This window comes from Lissotriton vulgaris, chromosome 4_1 (genome assembly GCF_964263255.1).
Source record: "Lissotriton vulgaris chromosome 4_1, aLisVul1.2, whole genome shotgun sequence".
Taxonomy (NCBI): Eukaryota; Metazoa; Chordata; class Amphibia; order Caudata; family Salamandridae; genus Lissotriton; species Lissotriton vulgaris.
In genome coordinates, this window is record NC_141691.1 from 321957694 (window position 1) to 321985278 (window position 27585).

The 27585-nt window shown below is 46.7% G+C and overlaps 1 protein-coding gene across 2 annotated transcripts in view; it reads right to left on the reverse strand.

Annotated features, from left to right (window-relative positions):
* Positions 1–419: 419 nt before the first annotated feature.
* LOC147718704 (integrator complex subunit 6-like) overlaps positions 420–27585 on the reverse strand; it is a 340537-nt gene continuing 313371 nt past the window's right edge. Inside the window, exons 17-18 of one of the 2 annotated variants that reach the window (XM_086918674.1) lie at positions 2988–3081; positions 420–1358 (exon numbers count right to left, since the gene is read on the reverse strand). In XM_086918674.1, the coding sequence (XP_086774800.1) occupies positions 1292–1358; positions 2988–3081 (161 nt within the window). In that variant the 3' untranslated portion in view covers positions 420–1291. The remainder of the gene's footprint in view (positions 1359–2987; positions 3082–27585) is intronic. The other variant, XM_086918675.1, reaches the window with a different exon arrangement.

Consider the following 27585-nt stretch of genomic DNA (forward strand, 5'->3'; position numbering starts at 1 on the left):
TAGCATCATGTTGCAATTATGCCATATAATGCAAATTAGAAGATTAATTGCCTAGGGGTTTGTTATTTACAATTGTATTTTCCCTGCCCTATGAATAGGTATAAGTAGCAAGGGAGTCCTTATTCATTCTTTTCCAATGCTTGTGTACATTGCTGTTAGCAATATTACCTGATGCAATGAGGCTAGTAATCCTGCATATGGTGGCCACTAATATTAACATGTGAAAGATGTCACTGTTACAACACTAATTTAGTAGTTTAGAATGAATTTAATTGAACATAAGTAGCTTTTATTACAGAAAAGACTGCAAACTCCTGTTTTAGATGATTAACTAGAAATTAGTTATTTAACCATGTATCCATTTTCAAAACCGTATATTTGACACGTGTGAACAGCAATGGCAAGAGACAATGATTTTACTGAAAATATATATATTTATTTTATATTGACTTTTTCTGAAAATTATCTCAAGACAGTTAAAATATCAGATCACTATATTATCCCAATGTAGTTTAAAAAGTCTCTTTTATAAAAAACATACAAAAGTAAAAAACGCACATTTTCTAAAATGTCTCTTAAAGTGCTCCCAAAAGCAGCAAGGTCAAGTTCGGAGTCTCCATACTCCACGCAGGATGTGACGTAAGCAAAATGTAGTGAGGGGCCCGGGAGGCGTGCAATGTACTTTCTTCATTTCTGAGGATGAAACAGAAGAGATCTTGAGGTAGATGTTTAGTGATTTGATAGAAAGAAACACTTGCATTGGTGTCTCACAAAAATAACAACTCCATGTCACTAAACGGTATTCACATTTCACAATCTGGAGGGGGGATCCGGCATTTTTATTTTTAATGACCGCATGCAAAGATCACCACTACCCCATTTTTTGACTCCTGCACCTAAGGTTTGTACTTAAATTCATTCATTTTGACTCATACTGTTTACGGCGCTGACATGCATATTATGACAATAAGCAAGTGAGTAGACTCTATTCACCTGTAGGAGGAGCAGCACTGCTCATTTTAATCCTTCTCTTTAGTGAACAACACCTTCTTCATAAAACAAAAACAACAAGTTCAGAACAAATGCTGCAGGTCACATATCATCATCTGTTGAGACAGGTAACAAACACATACCTCTTCCTCCTGCATCCTCCCACACTTCGAGCACCTTAGGGCTTTCTTTGGCAGAAGTCTTGTCATTGCGTTCTTCTGGGGCACTGCAAACTAGTTCCTCATTTCCGCCTCTACGTCAATGCACCATTATCAGCTATTGACGTGATTACGGTCATCTGTCAAACAGTGGTCTCAAGCTCTAGTAATAATCTCTCTAAGTGTTGGATGAGAAATCGTTTTTTAAACCTAAAACAAAGAAAAGTCACCTTAACTTAGTTGCAATCAAGTAAGAAGAGTAACTCTACATAACACTTTGTTTTACTAAGAGCCAGTTATGTCACTGTCTACATGTGGATGATGTTGCTGGACATATTTTGGCAGGCAGGGGACTTGTATGCCGCACCACTACGATTGTCATAAACGTTTTGATTATTGAACTAGCTGTTGGTTGTTGCCCATCTCAAATGGCTAGCCACCAATTTACACCATTCTTCAACAGACTTCTAACTCAGAAGAGAGGCTACTTCGGAAAAAAATCATAAGTAAGGGAAAGCAATGTGCTAAGCAATCAACACAAACAGATGAATCGAGAGATTTTTTCCTTGATTTGTATTTTCTTTTACTCTTTTCATTTCTTTATTCACATTCTTCTGACTGAAAAGAACAATTCTCCGCAGCCAACACATTTTGCCCAGTTATGGATTTCTTCAGGGCCAGACAAATCCTATGTTAATTTCCAATTGTCGAAGGGAGATTTGTTCTCCAATCAGTTGTGGTCCATGTGTCACGTTATTGCAAATGGTCTTTAGGAGTCCCGTAAGACAGCGTGATTTATCCTTCAAATTCATATTGCCAGATTCCCTGGGTATATTACTGCATCTGGAACCGTGCTCGCCCATTCAGAGTCATCTTCACGCGAATTTGGCGTCTTCCCGAGTTGGTCTTCCCGAGTTGGATAAATCACGCTGTTTTACGGGACACTTTATTGACTGCCTACTCTGTCCCAGAGGACGTTATGCTCCTCGTAATAATATGATTGAAAACGCTTCTATTATCACTCACTGATCTATAAACTGGGTAATCTGATTTAGAAGGTGGATAACAACTTGAATGACCATTAGGTGATAGAATGCTAGGCACTGTACTGAGATGATGACAAGTTTGGGCATTATCACAAGGGCTGCTGCAGCAGCAGAGGAGCCCTTTATCTACTATTCTTTGTAAATTTCTATTACAGAGATAACATTCTATTAATCAGGGTATTCTTGATGGTTGTATACAAGTAAGCTGAGATCCAGTTATTTCAGGGGCTTTCCTAAGTGGTTGTCTGTATGGAGATCATGAAGGACATGGAATTAACACTGGTTTATTTGATCAAATTGCAGAAAAAGATTTGGGGAAAAAAAGAACATTTCATACTCTTAATTCTTTTAATCATAATATTGGAAACTCTTAGCTTAGTGATCTACAAGGAGTAATAGTTCTGGCCAAAGTAAGTTGTTACTCAAGCCTTTAGAAGGTCATAAATAAATATTATGGTGACTTCCTATTGAAATATTTTCATTTTAATAGCCATATAAAAACACACACAAACACTTTTAGGAGTGTCCAAGGTTAAGAAGTTCTGTGATTGAGCTACTGATTCTGAAGTATATACAATTTCTGGTTGCACATCTTGTAGTCAATATTGTTCAGACAGCTGACAATATGTACTGTGAAAGAAGACTAAACAAAAGCACAATGCAAAATAAAAGTGAGAAACAGACAACAGACATCTAGATATGAGTATTAAAGAGTTAATTTAAAAACTATGTTTGGAGATCATCAAAAAAGTTTGACTGTTACAATAAAAATGCTTTCAGCTGCAACACAAACCTTGCTGCTTCTTTAACTGTAAATTCAATAAAACGTTTCTGTACATCTAATGGCCCTTGTATATTTTCAAGAAGACTGAAGATTTTTTCATACCCTGAAAACATAGAATAAAATAGATAAAAATGTTGTATTTTGTGTTAAAAATACATTTTAGTGGCATTCTAACAGAAGTAAATCATCTTGGACATTTACATTATTCCTACTTGATGTACAGTTAAATTCAACACTACCATGAATGTAAACTCATTTAAAGAACCAAACAACAATGGAGGGCACCTGCAACTGCACCTCCCACACAGTTCCTTTCAATCAAGGCGGACTCCATTCACAGTGCTAGCCGTTACATGATACAGATGCCCAGCAGAGACAAATGGAAACGGTAATACGGAATGGTGCACCCAATAAACTGAAAAAGTCCACAATTATGTATCTTGATAGAGCTTTCTTTATTCACTTACTGTATGTTTCATAAAACTAGCCAAGAGAGCAGCCAGCCGTGTTTTGTTCAGAAGATTTGAACTTCATCAAACTTCATCAGGGCTCTTGAATATAACAAGGGTTACTGCTCCATTGGCAGTTAATGAACAGATCTCTAGTTCAATTGACAAAAATCACGAGATCAATTGCTCATAATATTGCAAATCAGTCATCCATTTCTAGATAGGGTATTAGTGTTTTCAAAGTTGACACCTGAATCAGCATCTACCGTCCCCGCATTAGTTTGTCTCACACACGACTTCTGGGAAATTAAGAAGTTAATTTAAAAAACTATGTTTGGAGCTCAATAAAGGTTTGTCTATTATAATAAAAATGCTATCATCTTTAACAAAAACGTTGCAGCTTCTTTAACTGTATATGCAGTCAAATGTTTCTATACATCTAACAGCCCTTGTATATTTGACCTGAAAAAATAGAATATTGCAGAAAATGTGGTATTTTTAATTAAAAACCCCATTTTATTAGCATTCTAACAGAAATAAAGCATCTCATACAATTACATTATGCCTAGTTGATTTACAGTTACATTCAACACTACCATGAATGTAAATGTATGTGTTGGCTGTGATATCCAACTCTTTAATTTACCCCCTTGTACCACTAGATCGAATCCTTCCCAATGTACCACCCTCTTGTAGTCTATCTACACCTTCCAAATGTTTTTATGTACTTGCGAGCACCCACTGGCCTCGTATATCAGTATTCTAGGCCTGCCTCCCATTTCAAATGGTTTGGTGCCTCTGCCGCCTTCCACATCAGAGCGATGTTTTGTTTCGCAATTACCCAGTCCAGCCCCACAAAAGACACAAAGAACTGCCAAAGCTGAGGTTGTGTAGGACAGGGGTTCTCAACCTGTTGTACGGGGACCCCTTGGAATCAAAGCCTACTCAGGGGTCCATGAATGCTTAGAAAACTAAATAATATTAACAGATTAATAACGTGTATATAAATAAAAAATCTACATTGAAAATTAAAAACATTTAAAATGTTTGGTAGGTGTAAAGGAATTTGAAATTGGTGGCTAAGAATTAAGTTGGTAACCTCAGATTGATTCATGGGGCAGTTCAAGTACATCATGTAAGAAGCTGGCTCTGAATATTCTATACCAAAATGAGGTACAGTGTGCACAGAGTTTGGTGGATCCCCAGAGGCTTTATAGAGGCTAAAGTAGATAATACTTATGCTCTTTTCTGTGGCACTGTGGGCGAGCAGTTGGGCTTATCAGAAGGTAGTGCTAAGCATTTATTCTACACACATAGGCAAATAAATGATTACACCCACTCAATGACTAAATCTGAGACCAAGTTTGTACCAGTCCTCGGAGGTGTGCCAATTGTGGAAACAAAGGTACAGTTTTTGGAAAGAACACAGACAATGGGAACCCGGTTAAGAGGAACCTAGTGCACACTCAGTCAAAGATGCATCAAAGTAAGACAAAAGGTGGGGTGGGGGGAAGTACTGCAACAGAAACCCACTTTCCTACACATCACACAGAACATAGTGTGGATGATGGGTTGTCTTAATTGAGTTTTAAAAAACAACCTGCCCAAAAAAAGATAAAATTGTGTTTTTTGTATATTTGTTAGTAAATAAATTAAACTATTTCTTCATTTGTTTATTGTTTTGTGGCTCAAATCATTGAAATTGCTTAGGCCGGGATCTTTGACTTCCACAGAAATCAAAAGCTTAAGATCCATTAGTGTAGGACATAATAGTGCCACCTACAGAATTAGAAATACTGTAGTTCCTTCAAACTCAGAGAGTGTTAGCACTACCAGAAACACTGAATAAATGTTGCATACCCATATCGTGAAGTCACTTTCCTCTGTCTTGCACCCCAGGAAGATGGAGAATGAGTCACCTTGAAAACTGGCAGAGCAAACATTTAGTGGAATAAATATGGTGTAGATAGTGGAGCTGTATCTTGCAGCCATAGCTATCTACTGTGGGGCCATTAGCTCTGTCAGCCAACCAGTATCCTCTGGTAGATCAATATGTAGCTACCACACTTTCCTTAGAGATGGGAGTGTGCCAGGGGTGTGACTCACCAGTTATCTTTATACTGAAAATCATTTTATCCAGTTACAGTTCGGGGTGGGATTGACTTCTTGAAGGTTAAAGTCCAGCTTGGTTGTTGTTGTGCCAAGGTTTGGTTTTAGTGCATGGCTCAGTTGCAAGTATCCAAAGAACTGTGAAGGGTATAGCCCAAATTCTGCTTATATGTCATCAAACAACTTCTTGCCGTTGTCCACAACTTTGTCATGCAGATTAGAGATTCCTAATGTTTCCTATCATTTGAACCCAGCTAGAGCTGTCACCTGCATCTGGTACGCACACAGGGAGACGTCACTTCTGTCAGTTTCAAGTCCCACCCCATTGTATGCAAGGCATCTCTCTCTTTCTCTTAGTCCTGGGAAGATAGCTATTGGAAGGCTAGTCACAAAGTTCTGTATCATGTTTGGTTTGGTTTTGCTGTTGCAGGCCATTCAGATTGTGAGAATATTGTGCAAACAACTAAGCCTCTTTCTACCCCGTGTCCTATTACACCCAGAAGGTCCTCAATGGGTTCACCTCATCCTCTCTGACACAACAGTTTCCCTTCTTTATTGCCCTGATCATAGAACCTGTGATGGGATGCCTTTTACATTTGCATGGCTTCATCCAGCAGGACTTGTAGGTAGCACAGTTTGGAAGTTTCTAGGAAGATCCTTGTTTCGCGTTATTGGTTCGGCTCTAGCACCTCCATCTTTAGGCGTTCAAGCACCTCCAGCCTATCCCATGTATGGTGTTAGATGCCGTCAAGGGCTTACCCTCTCATCATTGGTTTAAAGGCTTCCCAAAGTGTCTTTGGGGAGGGTCCCTGTACACTTGTTGGGTCAGAAATATTGTTCTTCTCTAGGGGCTTCTCTGAGCTCTGATTTGGTGAGCCACTAGGCACTAAATGGAGACATACCCTGATGCCTAAGGTCAGTACAACTGGTGCATGGTGCAATAGTCATGGTGCATGGATTTGTACTACTGTGATCTTGCCTGCCTCCACTGCCGTGAGAGAAAATTTGTCAAACCAGGAGAATGACTAATGCACCCTGACGAAAAAGGTGGATGCTTGTGTTTTTGAATGCTAAATGATGAAAAACTTCACTTATCATGAATTCACAAATTCGGTAAGTTGAGAAGGACAGTTCTGGCCCGTAGCCGATGCATTACTTATGTCCAGCACTGGGTGCATAACTTGTTGAAGTGTTTCCCTATAGCAGAATCTCCTGGCAGGCCTCAAGCATGAATACATGTAGTGTGCATAGAAATCCCTTTCTCAGGGTGAAAGTAGCATATACCGACAGGACTTATGACTGATCCCCCACAGTGCTTCGGAGATCATGATGTACCTGCCTAGTTTTTTATCATCCTACCCTGCCTTCATGGAAGGACAGCTGCTTTCTAAAAAAGGGTGGCCACCCCTCTAGAACCTCAGGTATATATAGCATGGAGCACAAAGTGAAGGATCTGTTGACTCAGGAAATTACTGTTAAATTCCTATATGTGGGATTCTTGGAGCATTAGAGCCCCCAGCCTATATCTGTTGGTCGCCTTCCCTCCACCACGTCCATGACCACCTCCCTCTTCACATTGTTAAGTAGACCATTCACATTCCACGATAGAAGCCTAATCCCAGTCCATCTGTTATCCTCTGGGCGTCCTGGCATCTAACTTTGTGAGCCACAAAAATATGGGTTTGTATTAGGCACCACTGTTGTGAGACATCATCAATATTCCTGTGGTTAGAAGATTAGAGGTTTGTTCTCTCTCACTCTAGGACCCATACAACCCCTCAAACAATACCTAGCAAACCACAATGTGGCAATTCTAGCACAGCCCCACTTTTCCAGTGTGTCTCAATGCAATACACTCTTTAAGAACAGTTTATCAGATGCCTCTTTCAATTGCCTCCTTTTTCGCTTGTCTTTCTCCAGCTAAACAGATCTACAATGGGTCAGTACGTATTGCATTTGTTGCATCGTCTTCTCTGACCACATCAGTGTGGTGGGAGTCTGAATAAGCTTGCAGACTGTCTTCCTCTGTCTAGTCTGAGGATCTTCATCTCTGTTGGCCTCTTATGGACCCAATACAGGCCGGTGCTAGGTTTTATCTTTTTCACAAGTATTGCTGTCTTTCTACTGCACCTTCCTAGTTGACGGTTGGTTTCTGTTTGGGGCCTTGGAATCCCTCTGGGTCTAGTTTTAAATGTCTTCCATTCCTCCACCTAGCCCTCACTGCTTCTGGTGTGGCAAAGAAGAGATGTTCAGGCTGAACAGTGACTTTTAGGCCCTCAATAACAGTTGGCCGGTGGTTGGTACAAAATTTATTGAACCCCCATACAATCCAATTCGGCTGAGGCAGAATTTATTGAGTGCAATGAGTGCCACCCAAATAAGAGTTTTTCCCTTGTAATTGGAAATGACATTCAGATTTTGATCCTTAGCACACCAAAATCCACATGTATAAGTATGGGCGCAAAATCCTTCCGCTCGTGGAATTTGCGAATTCTCGGCAATTTCGTGATCCGTGAATTGCGCGAAATTGCCGAAAAATTCACAAATTTGCTTATGGGCGGATTTTTGCACATGCCTGAGTTGAAGCTCAAATATTCAGCCCAAACAACTAGTGAGCACGGGCTCGGCTAGGCAGGTGTGCTTCCTCCCTATTATCTACAGCCTACAATTAGATGTAATCCTTGAAGGAGGCTGCTTTCTTCTCATCTGCTGCTCTGATCGGTCGCTGACCCTTTATAAACAAGAGGCATGTGAACTCGCATAGAAGCCCCTCCACACACACACACACACTAGGGTATGCAACGTCTTCCCTCTCTTTCCTCACTATGATGGACAGCTCACTCGAGGGACCTCGGCGCCTTTCGGCCCGGTGGCAAAGTTACAGACACACGTGGTCACTAGAGACAAGTAGGAAGCACTTACAGATATAAGCAGGTGCCCGAGTTAAGCTCAAATTCAGTCGGGCATTATATTCAGCCCAAACAACTAGTGAGCACGGTCCAGGTGTGCTTCCTCCCCATATCTACCGCCTACAATCAGATGTAATCCTTGATGGAGGTCTTTGTATCCACAAGTTTCTCAAGCGCAATCCCCGTGTACTTCCTGTGACCAGGAGGCTGCTTTCTTCTCATCAGATGCTCTGATCCGTCGCTGACCCTTTATAAACAAGAGGCATGTGAACTCGCATAGAAGCCACACGACACACACACACTAAGGTATGCAAAGTCTTCCCGCCCTTTCCTCACTATGATGGACAGCTCACTCGAGGGACCTAGTCTGCGCCTTTCGGCGCGGTGGCAAAGTTACAGACACACGTGGTCACTGGAGACAACTCTTCTGGCCCGGCCTTTACCAGCTGTAGTGTATCAAAAGCACTATACATTTACCCAACGAGGTAGCACTAACTGATTAGCTAGTAGAAAGTACTCCAGTTGAGTAGAGGTAAGGCACAACACAGTGGCATCTTCGTGGATAAATATGCAGGCAGGATTAATTCTGGCACGATGCTCCTGTCACAAAAATTAAACCTCAACAGGAAGCACTTACAGATATAAGCAGGTGCCCGAGTTGAAGCTCAAATTCAGTTGTGCATTATAATCAGCCCAAACAACTAGTGAGCACGGTCCAGGTGTGCTTCCTCCCCATGTCTACCGCCTACAATTAGATGTAATCCTTGATGGAGGTCATTGCATCCACAAGTTTCTCGAGCGCAATCCCTGTGTACTTCCTGTGACCAGGAGGCTGCTTTCTTCTCATCTGCTGCTCTGATCGGTCGCTGACCCTTTATAAACAAGAGGCATGTGAACTCGCATAGAAGGCCCGCCCGTTTGGCCATGCCACACACACTAGGGCACGGGTACTCATAGTACGGCCCGGCAAGCCTTCCGAGACGGCCCGCGGACCTTGAGACATCGTACCCGTGTTTTCATTTTTTTTAAAAGTGTGTCTGCAGCAGCGCGAGAGACTCTGCTGCTCTGTGGGCGCCGGGCGATCCTAGCAATAGCCAGAGTAAAGTTGCTGGGGCCTAAGAAGAGGTGAAATACATCAAAGCCTCATTAACATGCAAATGGTCTTTTAAAGACCTGTTAAGTGCTCGGTGCGGCTGTGAGTATGTGTGTGCCCGGGCTGACACGACACACAGGCAGGGTGAGATGAGAGGGAGGGGGAGTGAGAGGGATGGAGAGTGACAGGGAGTGAGAGGGAGGGAAAGGGAGTGACACGGAGAGGGTGTGAGAGGGAGGGAAAGATAGGGAGATGGAGAGGGAGTGAGAGGGAGGGAAAGGGAGGGAGACAGAGGGAGTAGGAGTGAGGGAGAGGGAGGGAAAGGGAGTGAGAGGGATGGAAAGGGAGGGAGACGGAGAGGGAGTGAGAGGGAGGGAAAGGGAGGGAGACAGAGAGGGAGGGAGAGGGAGGGAGAGGGAGGGAAAGGGAGGGAGACAGAGAGGGAGGGCGAGGGAGGGAAAGGGAGTGAGAGGGAGGGAAAGGAAGGGAGAGGGAGTGAGAGGGAGGGAAAAGGAGGGAGACGGAGAGGGAGTGAGAGGGAGGGAAAGAGAGGGAGGGAAAGGGAGTGAGAGGGAGGGAAAGGGAGGGAGATGGAGAGGGAGTGAGAGGGAGGGAAAAGGAGGGAGACGGAGAGGGAGTGAGAGGGAGGGAAAGGGAGTGAGAGGGAGGGAAAAGGAGGGAGACAGAGAGGGAGGGAGGGAAGGAAAGGGAGAGAGAGGGAGGGCAAAGGGAGAGAGACAGAGAGGGAGTGAGAGTGAGGGAAAGGGAGAGAGACGGAGAGGGAGTGAGAGGGAGGGAGAGAGAGGGAGGGAGAGGGAGGGGGGGGAAAGGGAGAGAGAGGGAGGGAAAGGGAGGGAGGGAGATGGGGAGGGAGGGAGATGGGGAGGGAGGGAGATGGAGAGGGAGGGAGATGGAGGACAAGGGAGGGAAAGGGAGTGAGAGGGAGGTTAAAGGGAGTGAGAGGGAATAAAAGGGAGTGAGAGGGAGGGAAAGGGAATGAGACGGAAAGGGAGTGAGAGGGAGGGAAAGAGAGGGAGACAGAGAGGGAGTGAGAGGGAGGGAAAGGGAGGGAGACAGAGAGGGAGTGAGAGTGAGGAAAGGGAGGGAGATGGAGAGGGAGGGGGAGGGATGAGAGGGAGAGGGAGAGAGAGAGGGAGAGAGAAGAGGGGAGAGAGGGAGAGCGGGAGGTATGCCGGGTCTGGTGGCTCAGTGGACAAAGGCGCCCACTGCAGGGACCTGTGATCAACCTCCTGGTCAGTTTTTTGTATTGCTCTCACCCCGCCCCCACCCCCACTGACCCTGACCCCACCGGTGCGGCCCTTGGACACAAACCAAACTGTAAGTTTGGCCCCCGAGAGAAAGTTTGTGAGTACCCATGCACTAGGGTATGCACCTTTCCTCACTATGATGGACAGCTCCCTCGAGGGACCTCAGCGCCTTTCGGCGTGGTGGCAAAGCTACAGACAGACGTGTCACATTATTTGTGCAAAATGGCAAAAAAACCCGCGAGTTCGCGGATTTTCCCGCAAACTCGCGGATTTTTTGCCATTATGCACAAATTCGCAGACTGCAAATCCGCAAAATCCGCCCATACTTAATATTTATTGGTTATTTTATTGCCCCAATAAATCTCGACAGGGTTATACTTCAGGGGATGCAAAAATGTAATGGCCCAATAGTACTGAGGGCTCAGTTTTGCTTGACAGAGGAGCATTTGACATCCATGTTGCTCATTTTGTAACCACGGCAGCAAACTCGTCTTCATCTTTGCTTCAGGTACCACTAGAATGCAAGAGTCTAGCGGGCCTTACATTGTCGGAAGACTCATTGCTTTGGTCATCCGCCCTGAAATGTTTTATGTGTTTAACCCTCTGATTTCATAAACAATGTACCACTCAATGTACCACTCACTTAGCTCCAATTAAATCCTCTGGTTGGTTCTAGCTTTGGCTTTGGAAGGTTCAATCATACACCGTGGTGTAGAGTTATCATGGGTTGAAATTGGACCAGCACCCCTTCCTGGAAGTTTTACATTTCCTATTCTCTTTTATGGGATACAAAAGGATAAGAGGTCAAATCTCACACTCCGTAGATACTGCAACATACACAACAGCATCAAAAGCACCACCTGATGGCAATCCATTTGGACCACCCACAACCTCCCAGAAGAATCCTCTGGGATACAAAAGGATAAGAGGTCAAATCTCACACTCCGTAGATACTGCAACATACACAACAGCATCAAAAGCACCACCTGATGGCAATCCATTTGGACCACCCACAACCTCCCAGAAGAATCCTCTGTCACTACTATGCTGGCGCCGGAAAACCCTTTTTGGGTAACTGTTGCGCAGTACAAATTAAAATTAACATAAAATAACATGCTGACACCTAGTGCCAGCCCTTACTTCAATGCTCACGGCTTCGGAAAGGCATGAAAAGCTCAATAGATAGAAAATCTCTAAGGTACCTATTTGACATCTATGCCACCTCAGCCACCGGACAACGCTCTGGATCACACAGATTCACGGACCACTGAGGAACACATCTCTTTTATCTGCAAGATCACAGAGTTGATTCTAAATGTGCCATTGTAGAGCCCAAATGTTCCTGGCCTGGCACCAGCTTTTTGACTGGGTGCGAAGATCCTGCACTAGCTGATTTACAAATAACTCCTGAATTGGTCACATCTCACGAATATGGCCTGTTCCACTTCATCAGTTAAATGTTAATGCCAAGAGAATGGGATACACAATGGGACCCAGACCTCTTATTTTTCTTTATTGTGTTATAATGCTTGCCCTGAGGTTGTCATCTGATGGGAATTTCGAACAGCTGAGTGACACGAATGACCCTGTTGCTGACTCTCAGGCCCCCAATGCCCTCTAAAGGCAGAGACACTTTGATCCATAAGTGTTTGCTCTCTGGGGATGCATGCCTTCATGGTCATACTGAGACAAGTTTCACATTTTCTGGCTGTTGTGATCTGCACCCAAAAACCACACCTAAGTGCCACGGTTGTCAATCTTCAACACAATTGTCTTGCACTTGCTACAGCATTCACATAAAAAGTAATCTGGAAACAAGGAATACAAAAACAACAGTACATATAAAAACATCCAGGAGCTTAAGCATCACTGGACACAAATTGTAGCTGTGTCCCAGTGTCTAGTTAGGAAAAAGAATTCTGAAGGGGTTGGCACCATTTATTCACTTTCTCATCACTGCTGCCTTGTATAACACCACACAAGTTCACCATTCTCCAACATAAGTAAGGGTTTTTGAGCCTCTAAATGTTGCCTTTTTAGATGGACTAGCATAAGTATTTATGGTTCAGTCATTTTTAATAAAGTGTTGGTACATGCATAAATGTAGAGCAAACATGGGGTGGCGGAGTTCCTGCAAGAGAAAACAGGATCCAGTTGGCAATTGTTTACTTCGTCCAAATAGCCAATAGTTCGCAATGCTCAGCAACAAGGATGGAGGGACCACCAACTCAAATGTTCCCCATTTATTGGGGCAGATGTCCCATAGTCCATGTACACAGGGGTTGTTCTAAACGGAGTCGGAGCCCACCTTACAGACGCCTGACGCCCTGGGTTTCTTGTTCTCTCGCTTTTCCTTGCTGGGAACTCTGTTTGCTGCCACTCAGTCCAGCTGCCGTTCCCCCCCACCGCACGCGCCCCAAGCCATCAGGCGCAGCCGCAGAGCGGGGGGAACCTAGCCCCGAATACTACAACACCCAGGAGCCTTCAACTTGGACATGCCCCCAAACGTGCCCGGAGGCGCTAGAAAAGGGCGTCCCACCTGCTGACGAGCAGGTTGTTCTAAACGGAGTCGGAGCCCAACTTACAGACGCCTGACGCCCTAGGTTTCTTGTTCTCTCGCTTTCCCTTGCTGGGAACTCTGTTTGCTGCCACTCAGTCCAGCTGTCGTTCCCCCTGCCGCAGGAGCCGCAATCCATCAGGCGCAGCCGCAGATCGGGGGGAACCTAGCCCCGAATACTACAACACCCAGGAGCCTTCAACTTGGACACGCCCCCAAATGCGCCCGGAGGCGCTAAAACAAGGGCGTCCCATCTCCTGCATCGCGGGACGCGCCGGGCTGAGCCCGCGCAGAGGGCGGGCCGTCTGTGGCCGTCAGAGGCCGGGACGGGCCATAGCATTGACATCCATGCCCCGGGAAAACAAGCGCCCCTACAATCTACAACTCTGAACTGGGTTGCAACCATCCCTATGTTTTTTTACATCATATATTTCCCTGTCTGCCCCGATCACTAGATCATTGTACAAATCTCGTAGCTTAAGCAATCTAGCACATCAGCTTATTAGCGTCTATGAACAATGTCTCCAAAGGGCACTAAGGCAGATAAGGGCAGGATATCCCTAGAGGGAGGGCCATTAAGAGGTACGATTGAGCAGTATCTTACAAAAGCTGCTTCGGTGCTCGGGCAGGAGATTGAAATGGTGGAGCGCCGTCTATCCACAGAGCTCCAGAACAGACGCTCTTCGCTAGGGCCAATCCAGTTAGCCACAACCCTTAACTAGAATAGTAGGAAGACAACCCCTGCTAACAATGACATCAGTATCCCCTCTATCTTTTGCGATGCTACCACACTATCGAAGACTAGTACACCTTATAGTAATAGTAATAGGGAACCCACACCGGACAACAGGACCTCCCTCAAGCTTGCCACCCGGAAGCACCACCAGCTGATCCGCGCCGCCAAGAAAACAGCATTCAAGGACCGACTGGACAACAACGCACACAACTGCAAAGAGCTCTTCAACATCGTGAAAGAGCTCTCCAACCCCAGCGCAGGAAACAACGACATCACCCCATCACAAGACCTCTGCAACTCCCTCGCTTCATACTTTCACAACAAGATCGCGGACATACACAACAGCTTCAACAACCAACCAACGCACACCAAGACCGAACAACCACCCCCCACCACCACCCTCCACGCCTGGACCCCGATCAGCACCGAAGACACCATCCGCACCATGAACTCCATCCACTCCGGATCACCGACCGACCCCTGCCCTCACCACGTCTTCAACAAGGCCGACGCTGTCATCGCACCCCACCTGCGGGACATCATCAACACCTCCTTCGACACCGCCACCTTCCCTGAGAGCTGGAAACACGCCGAACTCAGCGCTCTCCTCAAGAAACCAACAGCGGACCCCACCGAACTCAAGAACTACCGCCCCATCTCGCTCCTCCCGTTTCCAGCCAAAGTCATCGAGAAGACCGTCAACAAGCAGATGGCCGCCTTCCTCGAGACGAACGGATCCCTCGACCCCTCAAGGTCCGGCTTCCGAGCCAATCACAGCACCGAGACCGCCCTCATCGCCGCCACCGATGACATCCGAGCCCTGATGGACAATGGAGAAACAGCGGCCCTCATCCTCCTAAACCTCTCCGCGGCATTCGACACTGTCTGCCACCGCACCCTAGTACAGCGCCTCAGCAACGTTGGAATCCAGGACAAGGCGCTGGAATGGATCATCTCCTTCCTCGACGGAAGAACACAGAGAGTCCGCCTACCACCGTACAAGTCAGAGGCCTCCGAAGTCATCTGCGGCGTCCCTCAAGGGTCATCTCTGAGCCCCACCCTCTTCAACGTCTACATGAGCCCCCTCGCGGCCATCGTACGCAAACACAACCTCAGCATAATCTCCTACGCCGACGACACCCAGCTGATCCTCTCCCTGACCAACGACCCCGCCTCCGCCAGAGCCAACCTGCACGAAGGGATGAAAGAGGTAGCCGAGTGGATGACGACCAGCCGCCTGAAACTGAACTCTGACAAGACGGAGGTCCTCATCCTGGGCTCTTCACCCCCCGCCCTGGGCACCGCACCCAAACCGACAGACCATGCACGCAACCTGGGCTTCATCCTGGACTCCTCCCTCTCCATGACCAGGCAAGTCAACAACGTCTCCTCGGCGTGCTTCAACATCCTACGCATGCTACGGAAGATCTTCTGGTGGATCCCCACCGAGACCAGGAAGACCGTCACCCAGGCCCTCGTCACCAGCCGTCTGGACTACGGCAACGCCCTCTACGCCGGTACCACCGCCAAGCTCCAGAAGAGACTCCAGCGGATCCAGAACGCCTCAGCCAGACTCATCCTCGACATCCCACGAACCAGCCACATCACCGGACATCTGAGAGACCTTCACTGGCTCCCCGTCAACAAAAGAATCACCTTCCGCCTCCTCACCCACGCACACAAAGCCCTACACGACCAGGGCCCGAGCTACCTCAACAGCCGAATCAACTTCTACGCTCCCAAACGCCACCTCCGATCAGCCAACCACGCCCTCGCCGCCGTCCCCCGCATCCGAAGAGCGACTACGGGAGGAAGGTCCTTCTCCTACCTGGCCGCCAAGACCTGGAACTCCCTCCCAACCGACCTGCGCCTGACCCAAGACCACCTCTCCTTCAGGAAGAAGCTGAAGACCTGGCTGTTCGAGCAGTAGCGGCAACCCCACCCCCCCCAGCGCCTTGAGACCCTACGGGTAGGTAGCGCGCTATACAAGTGTCACTGATTGATAGGAATTCCAGCATAGATCCCTCACTAGAAATTATCCCTGAGGAATCCTTGATACTCCATCTCTTAATGTCTATTCCAAAGAATAATCTGCAACTTACACCCCCACCACCAATCAATAAGCCTACATTAAAGAGAAAGAGGGGGGGGGAAATACCCACAAAGGTAGGCGGGCAAAAGTACCTAATATCGCCCAGAATCCCCCAATGATGAGGAAGATAGGAACTAAGAACATAATCCCAGCCCAGACACTGGCTCACCCCTCCCCACATGAAGACCTAATAGGGAATATAGAGCACCTGGTAAGATCCTTATTGTTACCCCTTGTGGAAAGAACTAAAAGGCTAGCAACTCAGCTGGAGTCCTTAGAATCAGCTATAACCTCAAATACAACTTTATTAAAAGGTTTGCTAGCAGATAATAGTAAGAAATCTGGAATAGACAACCGAAGTAAAGTGGATAGTATCCCTAAACTGACACCTTTAAGTAAAGGGAATAAAATTGTCAAACCAACACTCCAGGTATCAGAAAAAATACAGGCCCCCTCTAAATCCAATATCGACCTACAAACATCTACATCATCTAGGGGCGAAGGAATCCGAAGCAACTCCAAGTAAAACAGCAGATATGGTTGGGGAACGTAGTGGGAGGATGTTAGATCCTAGGAATTCCAAAGGTTCGAATATACAGATTGACTTGCCCCCAGAAGCCACCCCATATGTGGCAATATTGACAAGGGTCTCAGAATTGAAACCAGGGATAAAGGAAGGGTACACTGACCTAAAAAACAAAGTGATTTATTGGTTAGTGAACAATAGACAACTACCGCCCAATATCAATGGGGAAATCATAAATGTGAGAAGGCTTGGGTGGGTAGGCCAGAGGCCGAAAGACACTCAGGGAGATGTAATAATCATAAATTTTAGGGACCGAAGGGTCATTTCGTACCTAAATGACTGGTACCAGGTGTCTGAGATTGGTGGAGAGGGGATAAGGATACACGACTTGAGCTACTTTTATCCTAGGTCATTATTACCTCGGCAACCTAGGACAAGCAAGCCACACTATTATAACATCTTGGGAGGGACAGTTTTTAACATCCAAACATCAAACAGATTTACCCCCTTTGCAGGCTTGGATGAGGTTGATTGACTCACCAACGTATCACCTATGGTTCTAAGTGGAATAGGAGTAGCGAATACACTGAACGTTCCTATGAGCTCACTATCACCTAGTTCACAGTTAACTAGCAGTAGGACTCCTACTGAGTGGAAGGGCATTTCAGAAGAGGAAATTATCATCCAGCCCTCCTCAATTGACACTGAACCAAATGGGGTTGGGGAGGGTAAACCAGGCATAATTCGTATCCTCTCCTGGAACATTGCAGGCCTCAAAAAGAAACTGGATATTCCAGAGTGGCACAAATTTATTGATAAATATGAGATTTGCATGTTCCAGGAGACGTGGAGCTTGGTACCCTTGTATAAGTCTGGTTATACCACCTTTTGTGTCCCTGCCGTAACTCAAGGCTTGGGTCGGCCATCGGGGGGCCTACATATATGGGTTAAGATAACAACTAATTTGGATATTTCTGTCCACAATGCAAATTCAGAGGACATCCTACACTTATCCTTTAAACGACCCCTGAATCGGCAATAGAGTTGACCTTTTCATTGTATATGCCAGAGGAAGCCCAAGCAATCAAAACTCGACCACTGTTTTATCCCTGGAAACGGCTTTAGCAAGTATCCCTCCACGATCCAATATCATCTTAGGAGGTGATTTAAACTGTACGTATGAACCCCTAAGTAAGGAAAATCTGCTGGGGACTAGCGAGCAAGATATGAAATACTCTATCCCTACATTAAACGTGAGTCCCATTAAGAGATGGACAGTCAGGGCCCTACAGATAAATACCCTGACACTGGAATACAATCTGCGGGCCCTTAATGGGAGCACAACTTCGGACCCCAATGGGGCTATGACATTCAACAGGCTGAATGGCCCCTCACATATTGATTATATCATCTTAGATTTAAGAGTATGGGGGAATGTAATAGATAGGGAGGTCAAACAGATGCCCGATAGTGACCACAATCCACTTTGCGCTGACATCAGATGGGAAGCTAAAGGGAAGCCCATAAATCCTCACCTTTCCACAAAAGCAGTAGTTCCATCCAATTGCAATCGTAGGTTAAAATGGGATAAGGTGGCATGTCAGGAGGAAACACTGTCTACTATATCTCTCCAGGTGGCATCTAAGACAGTGGAACTCTCCCTTTTGAATTCCATGCTCAATCCCATGCCAGGGTTTGATCTCAGTGAATCTTACAAGGCCTTTATAGATATCATAGGCTCCCATTTTAAAATTGAGGGGACCAGAGGTAGGAAAAATCCTGCATACAAAAGTGGCAATCCCTGGTTTACCGCAGAATGCAGGGAAAGAAGAAAAGCCATCTCTATAGCCCTACGCAAAAAAGATCCTGTCGCCGTAAGGTTAGCGAGACCGGAATATAGAAATATCACGGTATCTGCAAAACGGGCATGGGAGGAAGATCATTGGCAGGAACTCAGGAAGGTGGCCTTTTTAAAAGACTCAACTCTCTCTGGGATCTAATAAATAAACTAACTAGAAGGGGAACTGACTCCCTCCCAAACAAAATAACTGAACAGCAATGGTTTTCCCACTTTTTAAATCTTTATAGTTGTGAGGATGGTTCAGAGCAAATACCGGCTGTCCAACTAGATCCCGAACCAGAGACTATGGATCCTAAATTAGTTGATCCCATTACACTCTCTGAGGTTCAGGCAGGCTGGATGGTTTACTTGGCGATCTAATTCTTCATGACCCCATTGTTTGGGGCAACCTCATTTTACATTTGATGAACCTCCTGTTACAGAGCCATTTAGTACCAGATTTCTGGAAAGGAGCGGAAGTGGTCGCAATACACAAGAAGGGGGCGAGAGAGGACCCTGCTAACTACAGACCAATAAGCTTAATTGATGTAATCCAAAAGGTGGTTGGCAGGGTTCTGATCTCCAGAATGGTGGTTTGGCTAGAGGAGGGAGACATATTAACGCACCTACAAGCAGGATTTAGGCAGAAAATAGGTACAATGGACCAAGACTTCAGATTTACAGCTACATATTGGAAAACTGTGTCCATTGACAAGGGGTTGTTGTATTTAGCCTTTATTGATCTTAAAACTGCTTTTGACCTTGTACCGCGAGTTAAATTGTGGCAGGTGCTGCATGACATGGGCCTACCGCGATATCTCCTAGAGTTAATCAAAAGATTGTTTGATGGTACCTATGCGAGAATCAGATGGGGGAGTGCAGGAGAACTGACTGAGAGAATACCAGTACAGGGGGGGGGGTCCACCAGGGATGTGTGATGGCTCCCACCTTGTTCTCCCTCTTTATAAATGGGGTGGCAGACCATTTGAGGGAGGACCCAGTGGATGCCCCCACCCTGGCAGGTGAAAAGATACCGACCCTACTCTTTGCAGACGACACCCTCTGGTCTCCAGAAACTTTTAAATAGGTTTAGTGCCTTCTGTGAGGAACGTGGGCTCACAATTAACACCACTAAAACTAAACTAATGGTGCTGTCTAGCAGCAAGAAAGCTAGGAGGATTAAGGTTTCCCTTAATGGTATTTTACTTGAGGAAGTGGAAGCCTTTGACTACTTGGAAGTCAGGATAAACCGTAAAATGAAGTGGGACTCCCACGTAGCTAAAATGCTTTTAAGCCTTAAAAGAGTGGCAGGAGCTATCTCTAGAGATCATTGTGCGACCTCCAGTAGACCCATAGCACTGCTTTAGCAGTCTACGATGGTAAGGCCCTGGCAGCTGCAACCTACGGGTCAGAACTGTGGGGCTTTGACAGAGTCCCAGATTTAGTTAAAACAGAGAATACGTTTCTGAGAGAGCTAGTGTGTCTCCCTACCTCCACTCCCTTAAAACCATTACTCCACGACATGGGTCGCCGTTCTTTTAAAGACATTGTTGGCCTTCGGCCTCTACTTTATTGGGTACGTCTTAGAAGGACACCGGAGCTTGTCAACTATGCGGCTGTCCTTGATGATCTTATTACTTTGAACTCTCCAATGAAGATTGGCTGGCTGAAAAAAAATTGAGGGATCTGGTGTTCAATTTGGGGCTAAGTGAAGAGTGGATCTCTCAGTCACCACTCCCGAAAGAAATCATCAAGAAACTCTATTGGGAGTGGATTCAAGCAAGAGACCTGAAAAATCTAAAGGGGGGCTTTTTAACCGACCAGTTTTTGCTCCATAAGCCAGAGAGGAAGCTAGAACCCTTTCTGGATTTCATTAGAAACCCAAGAGACAGAACTTTGTTTTTGAAATTGAGGTATGGAACCCTACCCCTGAATGTCTTTACTAGAAGCTGGAGAGACTTCTCTTACCATCAAGCTACCTGCCCGGGGTGTGCTGATTCCACTGAGTCTCTAGCTCACTTCCTGTTTGCCTGTTAGGGCGTACAGGGGGCCCAGAAGAAGATGGCTAAGACCAGTTTGTAGAGAACTGGGAACAAGGCAATATTCAGTGGCTCTCCGCATTCTAACAACAGACACTACATCCATGATGGTAATCTGCGGAGTTGCAAAATTTCTGGGGAAAGCATGGCAAATACGAACAAAGCTTGCTCAACTGAGAATAGGGTAGGATACCAAGCGGTATAACTGTGGTATTATACCAACTAGCACTTTATTAATTAGCACTTTCTAGCCCAGGAACAAATCAGACTGGACTTGTTTTTACTATCGATGTGTATTTTAACTTGTTTTTAACTTGCTCCTTCGCTTTTGTATTTTGGAACTTGTATTATCTATTTTACCCTTCGTGATGAAATTGTAAATTGTATTTACTTTTATGATACTGTGTTATCGAATAAAGTATTACAACAACCATGTACACAGGTCCGAGCAAATGAACCCCAATTTGTTTTTCACAGTAATGTACGTGTAGTTTTCCTTTATTGTTCGGTCGTTATTATTTTTAACAATAATGACTTTCTATGGGCTGGAAGAAATGTAGTACCAGTAAAATAATTATCTTCATTGTTCTCACCAAAGAGAGTAATACCCAGGAGAGACTGCTCTAAATTACCAAGAGACTGTAAACACGGAACCCCTCTCACATGCCTGAAAACATCGTAAAAAAAGTGAATATGAGATTATCTCACTCGGTTAATCCCATGGAATCCCATTTCTGCTACAAGCACAACTGATGTGCCTCTGCTCAATGACTAAAAAGAGAGGGTTAGCTTTGGGCCTCCATCCTGTTAGTAACAGTTCAGACCAGGGCATAATTTAAGCCGGTGGTTTCCGGTGCTTGGCACCGGCACTTAATTGTCAGCACGGGCTCTAGTGACCGTCCACCAGATGTTGACGCGGTCTGTCCAATGTTAAGATGAGCATAACAACAGAGTTTACAAAGTCAATATTCATTAAAAAAAGAACAATACAATACTCAACTCATGCCATTATTATAGCTGTGGGTGGAATAGCCTGAATTGCCACATTTGTAGAAGCATCATGATTGGCAGTTGTGTTGCTACAGTCATTGGCAGTGCTGGAACAATGGCTGGTGAGGGCTGCAGTGGCCTCCTGATGAGGGACCTGGCACTTGTTTTTTTTTACAAATTAAGCACTGGTTCAGACATAGATGTTGGCCCTGAGATGGATGGGCTGGGACAAGAGGATGATATTACAGTCTTCCCTGTGGAAAGGGGGGGTGATTGAGCCAGATGGCATAATTGGAGGGTTTGGCCAGATGGGATCTTATTGGTATCTCCAACTTTGGGCACAAACGGTAGGGCTCCTACATGAAATAATTTCAAACTTGAGGATGGATTTTAGCCTGTATCAGTCCCACTTCTACAAATACCTCCAGCACCGCCACGCGCTCTAGCCCATCATGACCCATTGAATATTCCCCTCAATTCAGTCCCTTTAAAGCCCATTTATTGTTGGGCCGAATTTCCCTGTTATATAAATCGCTAGTTATTTACACGCCGGACCTCTTTGTGGCATTGAGATCCAAATGGGAAGCCTGGGAGGGGAAGATAAAAGACAGCGGATGGAGAGAGGTACTCATGGCTCCGAGAGAATTAGCCGCTAGGCTCCGCCTCATCCAGCGAAACTATTTACTCACCACTTACTTGGCACCAATGAGGCTGCGGAGGGTCCGTAAGCACTTGTGGCATGGCTGTGCGAGATGTGGCGAAGGAGCAGGCGCAGCCGGCACAGGTAACTGTGTGGGGCAGTGGGGGGGGGGGGGGGGGGGGGGGCGGCGAAGAAGACAGATGAAGGTATAGGGAAATTAAAATAAAAACAGAAAACCACTTACCTTGCGATGCGACAAGCACAAGGTAAGTGGTTTTATTTATTTTTAATTTTACTTTCCCTATCCCGTCGTCCGTCCACTCCCCCCACCCGCCGTGCCCCAACACCGATGTTACCTGTGCCGGCCGCGCATGCGAAGGAGAAGCCCACTTTTTTCACATGGTGTGCTCATGCCCTGTAATGACAAGATATTGGGAATCCATCTTTCGAGCTGGAGGTGTAGGCTTGCGTAGCATTCCTGGGCCTCTTGGAGGAAGTCGAAGGTAATAGAGGAGAGCGAGCACGGGTGGGTCTAGGTAATTTGATAGCTAATAGGGCTATCGCTTAAGTATGGAACTCTATCAAGTCACCAAGGTGGAGGAACCTTTGTAGGATGCCCCCAGAAAATTAAATGGATTTGGGATAAATGGTGGGAATTCTATTGACTAGCTTAAACTGTAAGTTGAGGAGAAAAGTGATCATTTGCATTGATTTATACATGTATGTGTGCACTAAACAAGTTCTTTTTATTTATTAAAAAAAGTAATGGGATAGTACTGGTAGATCTAAATCCACATGAAAAAGTCAATATAGTCACTAGTGCAATAAAAGAGGTAGTGGGTGCAGTCATTTACCCAAACAGTCTATGCGAGATAAAGCGGAGTGACTTTTTTTTTTTTTAAATCCTTTATTTGTAAAATGCACAGTACACAGCGTCTGCCTACAACCCCTCAGGGCCGGCCGCTATGACATATGACGAAAGGATAAAAAGGAAATAAGGGGACAGTACGCTGTTAAAGCAATCTCTGAGCGCACATTATCGTGTGGAACATAGAACCATATCAAAAGGATAGAAAAGGTTTAATTTTATGATTTTGTCGAAGACAAACAACAACACACAAACACATGGTATCATACTGGCAAGGGTCATAGGAGGGGGGGAAAGGGGAAAAGGAATAAGTATATAAAGGAACGCATCTGGCAAGGGGGGGCGAGCATGCAGGAGAAAGAACACAGATAATATGGAAAACAGGAAACGGAACGTCAATCATGGGGAGGAGGGGAGAGGAGCCTCGTAGTCAAATGGAGGGGAGCAAATATCTCCGCGGTACGAATTCCACTGAGCCCAGACCCTGGACCATTTCTTGGGACGCCCCCGTGCCTCATACACCTTTTATTCTCGAAACATGCACCAGTCCATGTTCTCTTTCCAGGCACTGAGCAGCGGTGGTCTGGCGGAGCCCCAGAGCTGAGCTATATCCCTCTTCGCAACCATGTTGCCCAGAGTGACCCAAAACGTCTGGGCAGCATTACAGTCCGAAGGCTCCCACACATTAAGCAGGCAACGTCGTGCTTCGGGAAGGAGAGGGACTCCAGTAACACGTCCCATAACATCATGCACTCTAGACCAGAAGGCCGAGACCATCGGACATTCCCACAAAACATGGAGAAAAGTACCATCCATACCACACCCACGCCTACATCGTCCATCCGATACTAATCCCATTCGCACCAGACGCATACCAGTCACATACACACGGTGGAGGATCTTCAGCTGGACAAAACGAAGTCGAGCCGGAATAGCCACCTCCTTCGGGGAGGACACAGCGGATTGCCAGTCCTCATCGTCTAGTTCAAGCCCGTCAGCTGTCCAAGAAGCACAAAGTTTCTCCAGCTGGTCAGCCCTGTTGTTAATGAGCTTCTTATATATTAAGGAAATCGTGCTATCGGGGACAGGGCCGTCTAGGACACGGTCCTCCAGAGGGGAGGATTGCGGAATATCAGTACCGGGGGGAAAGACGGAGGACAAGGCATGTCGAACCTGCATATATCGAAAGTGCTCCTTGTCATCGAGCCGGTATTCCAGTTTCAGGACTGCAAAGGACTTCACAGCGCCCCGTGCCCAAAGATCCTCCACCTTACTTATCCCAATCATGTCCCACTTATCAAACCCTTTCGTCTTCCAAAGGTTGCCCAATCGATCCGAATCATACAGTGGTGTCATACGCGTCAGCTTGCCACCCCAGCCCGTAGCCACAGTTGCATCCCTCCAGGCCCGCACTGCACACTTCGTAGGACCCGTAAGGAGACGGATTGGTGACTTCGAGTACAAAGCCCTATTAAAGTTGCCACCGGGCAATAAAAATTTATCCAAGGCAAAGGCGGGAGCGGGTTCCGATGAGTACGTCGCATGATTAATAGCGCTCAGGTGTGAGGCCCAATAGTAGCGTCTAATATCTTGCAAAGCAATACCACCATCGTACCAGGAAAGGGTGAGCTTGGACAACGCAATACGGGCACGACCATCCCAAATTAGTTGTCGCTGTAAACTCTCGACCTCGCGAAAGTAGCGAGCAGGAACTGGGTCAAAGAAATTCTGCAAGGCGTAGAGAAATCGGGGGAGCGACATCATTTTAAAAAGCGCCGCTCGGCCCAATGGGGATAAGGGCAATTCACGCCACCGTCTCACATCTTGTTTGAGTCGGCGGAGCGAAGCGTACAAGTTTCGCTCATAGCGGACTGAAGAAACCGTAGAGACATAAATCCCCAAATATTTGAAGCCGTCTGCAGCCACCAGAATTGGGAACCTGCGAGGCAGAGGCGGTAGAACCCCGGCTATGACATAAACACAGGACTTGGTCCAGTTGATGACCAATCCAGAGTTCTTACCGAAGGATGTAAGAACGTCGAAGAGGACGTTCAAGGACTTTTGAGGGGAAGTGAAATAAAGAAGAATATCATCGGCATACAATGAGACGCGATCCTCTAGATCTGGCGCCCACCGGATCCCCTTAATCGAGGGTTCCCACCGAAGCCACGCCGCAAGGGGTTCAAGCGCCAGCACGAATAGGAGCGGGGAAAGCGGACAGCCCTGACGGGTGCCGCGGCCTAATGGGAAGGGGTCAGAGCATCTACCATTCACCACAACCTGAGCCAGTGGTTGTTCATAGAGGAGCTTGACCCAGGCAATAAAGTTAGGACCAAAGCCAAACTTGGAGAGGGCCGCCCATAGATAGGGCCATTCGATGGTGTCGAAAGCCATAGTAGCGTCTAGAGAGGCCACCACCGCCGGCTCCGTGAGAGTTGCAGCTCTCGCAAGAACACCATGAAGCCTACGCAGGTTAAGGGCCGTGTTTCTGTGCGGTATGAAACCGGATTGATCCGGATGGATCAAGTCACAAATCACCTACAACAATCGATTGGCCAGAACCTTGGCCAGGATTTTAGGTTCCGCGTTTAGCAGGGAAATGGGGCGGTAGGAGGTGCAGTGATCACGAGGCTTGCCATCCTTATAAATGACCACTATAGTAGCTAGGCGCTGCTCGAGTGGAAGGATTCCAGCCTCGGACGCATCGAGAAACATATTGCGTAGATGGGCGGCCATCTTGTCCGGGCAAAGTTTGTAAAGTTCGATGGGCAAACCATTCGGGCCCATCGCCTTACCTGAGCGTAAAGATCGGATAGCAAGGGCAATCTCATCCACCGTAAAGGGAGCCTCCAGAGCAAGGCCCTCTTCTTCCGAGACAGAAGGAAGAGCTATATCACGCAACAACAGCCTGGAATCAGCCTCATCACGATCACTCACCGGGGTATAAACCTTCCGGAAGTGGTCAACAAAGCAATCAACAATCTCGCCGGGGTCGGACACACTCTCACCAGATTCACGAACAATAACAGGCACAACACGACTCGCTCTTTCAGCCTTATCCAGCCATGCCAGGAGTTTGCTGGCCTTGTCACCCACATCATATAGCCGGCCCAATTGATTCGCTCGCATCAACTTAGCAGCATCGGTAACACAAGCCTTGTAATCTGCCTGTTTCAGTTCCAGAGTGTGTAACAGCGCAGGCGTATCGTCCCCACCCAGCTCACTTTCAAGCGCCGTGATTTCAGTCTCAAGGGCCAGGACGGCCTCCCTCTTAGCCCTCCGCTCAGCAGCAATGAGAGATAGTGCAGATCCCCGAATAACAGTTTTAAAGGGCTCCCAGAGAACCGTAGGGGAGGTGACCGAGCCCACATTTTCATCAAAGTAACAGTCAATAGCCTTCACCATATCTGAGCGGAGCCGGGGGTTCCGGAGGTGCCAGGGAGGAACAGGGGGAACCCTGTTACCAAGCAGACCACCCACAGAAATCCTAATCATAAAGGGGGAATGGTCCGAGATACCCCGGGGAAGATGACGAACCTCCCGGACCGAGGATAGAGTAGAAGCCAGCATAAAGAAATAATCTATACGAGAGAGGCTGCCATGTGCACCAGAGTGAAAGGTATACTGCATCAGGGCAGGGTGTAGCGAACGCCAAACAACCACCAGACCAAAAGTCTCAGCCATCTCATAGAGCCACATCTGGGATTGCGGCAAAACTCTAGGGGGCAGCCGATCACATTCGCCAGACATAACAGAGTTAAAGTCTCCGCCCATGATCAACAGACCATCAGGGAGACCAAGAAGAGACTTGCCAAGATCGGCGTAGGTGGTAGCCTGCAGCCCCGGGGGAATATACACAACCACTAATACAATTGGCTTACCCTCCCATCTCCAGGAGACAGCAGCATACCGCCCGATCATCCAGGATAACATCATCAATCTCAAGGGCTAGGGAGGATTTCACCATTATACCCACTCCCCGGGACCCGGTGGTGAAACCAGCGTGGGCAACCAGTCGATAGCCCAGACGGTCAAGAGCCTTACAGGCATTACCGATCAAGTGCGTCTCTTGAAGGAACACAACATCAGGGGCATGGCGCCTCAGAAACTGTAACACAATGCCACGTTTAATTCTATCACCCAAACCGTTGATGTTCCAAGAAAGAACCTGCATCTCACACCCCCCCCATCCCAGAAAAGGCGACCCGATCCAACCCCCTCCCACAACCATGAATCCAGAATATTTGCAATCAGTGACATACCATGAAAAAGGGAAAATAACAAAAAACATGAAACACAACCAAGCCCCCAAAAACCACCCCCCAACCAAGAACCCGTTACAACGCCCCCCACAATGCACCCCTGCTGACTAAAAAGCCACCCCAAACTGCAGTGTGCCTGTCGCCCCATCTGATCTACACAAAGAACCCCCCGAGGAGGAAGGGAGAAATCACCCGCACCTGCACCACCACGGGCATAATCATAAAGCAT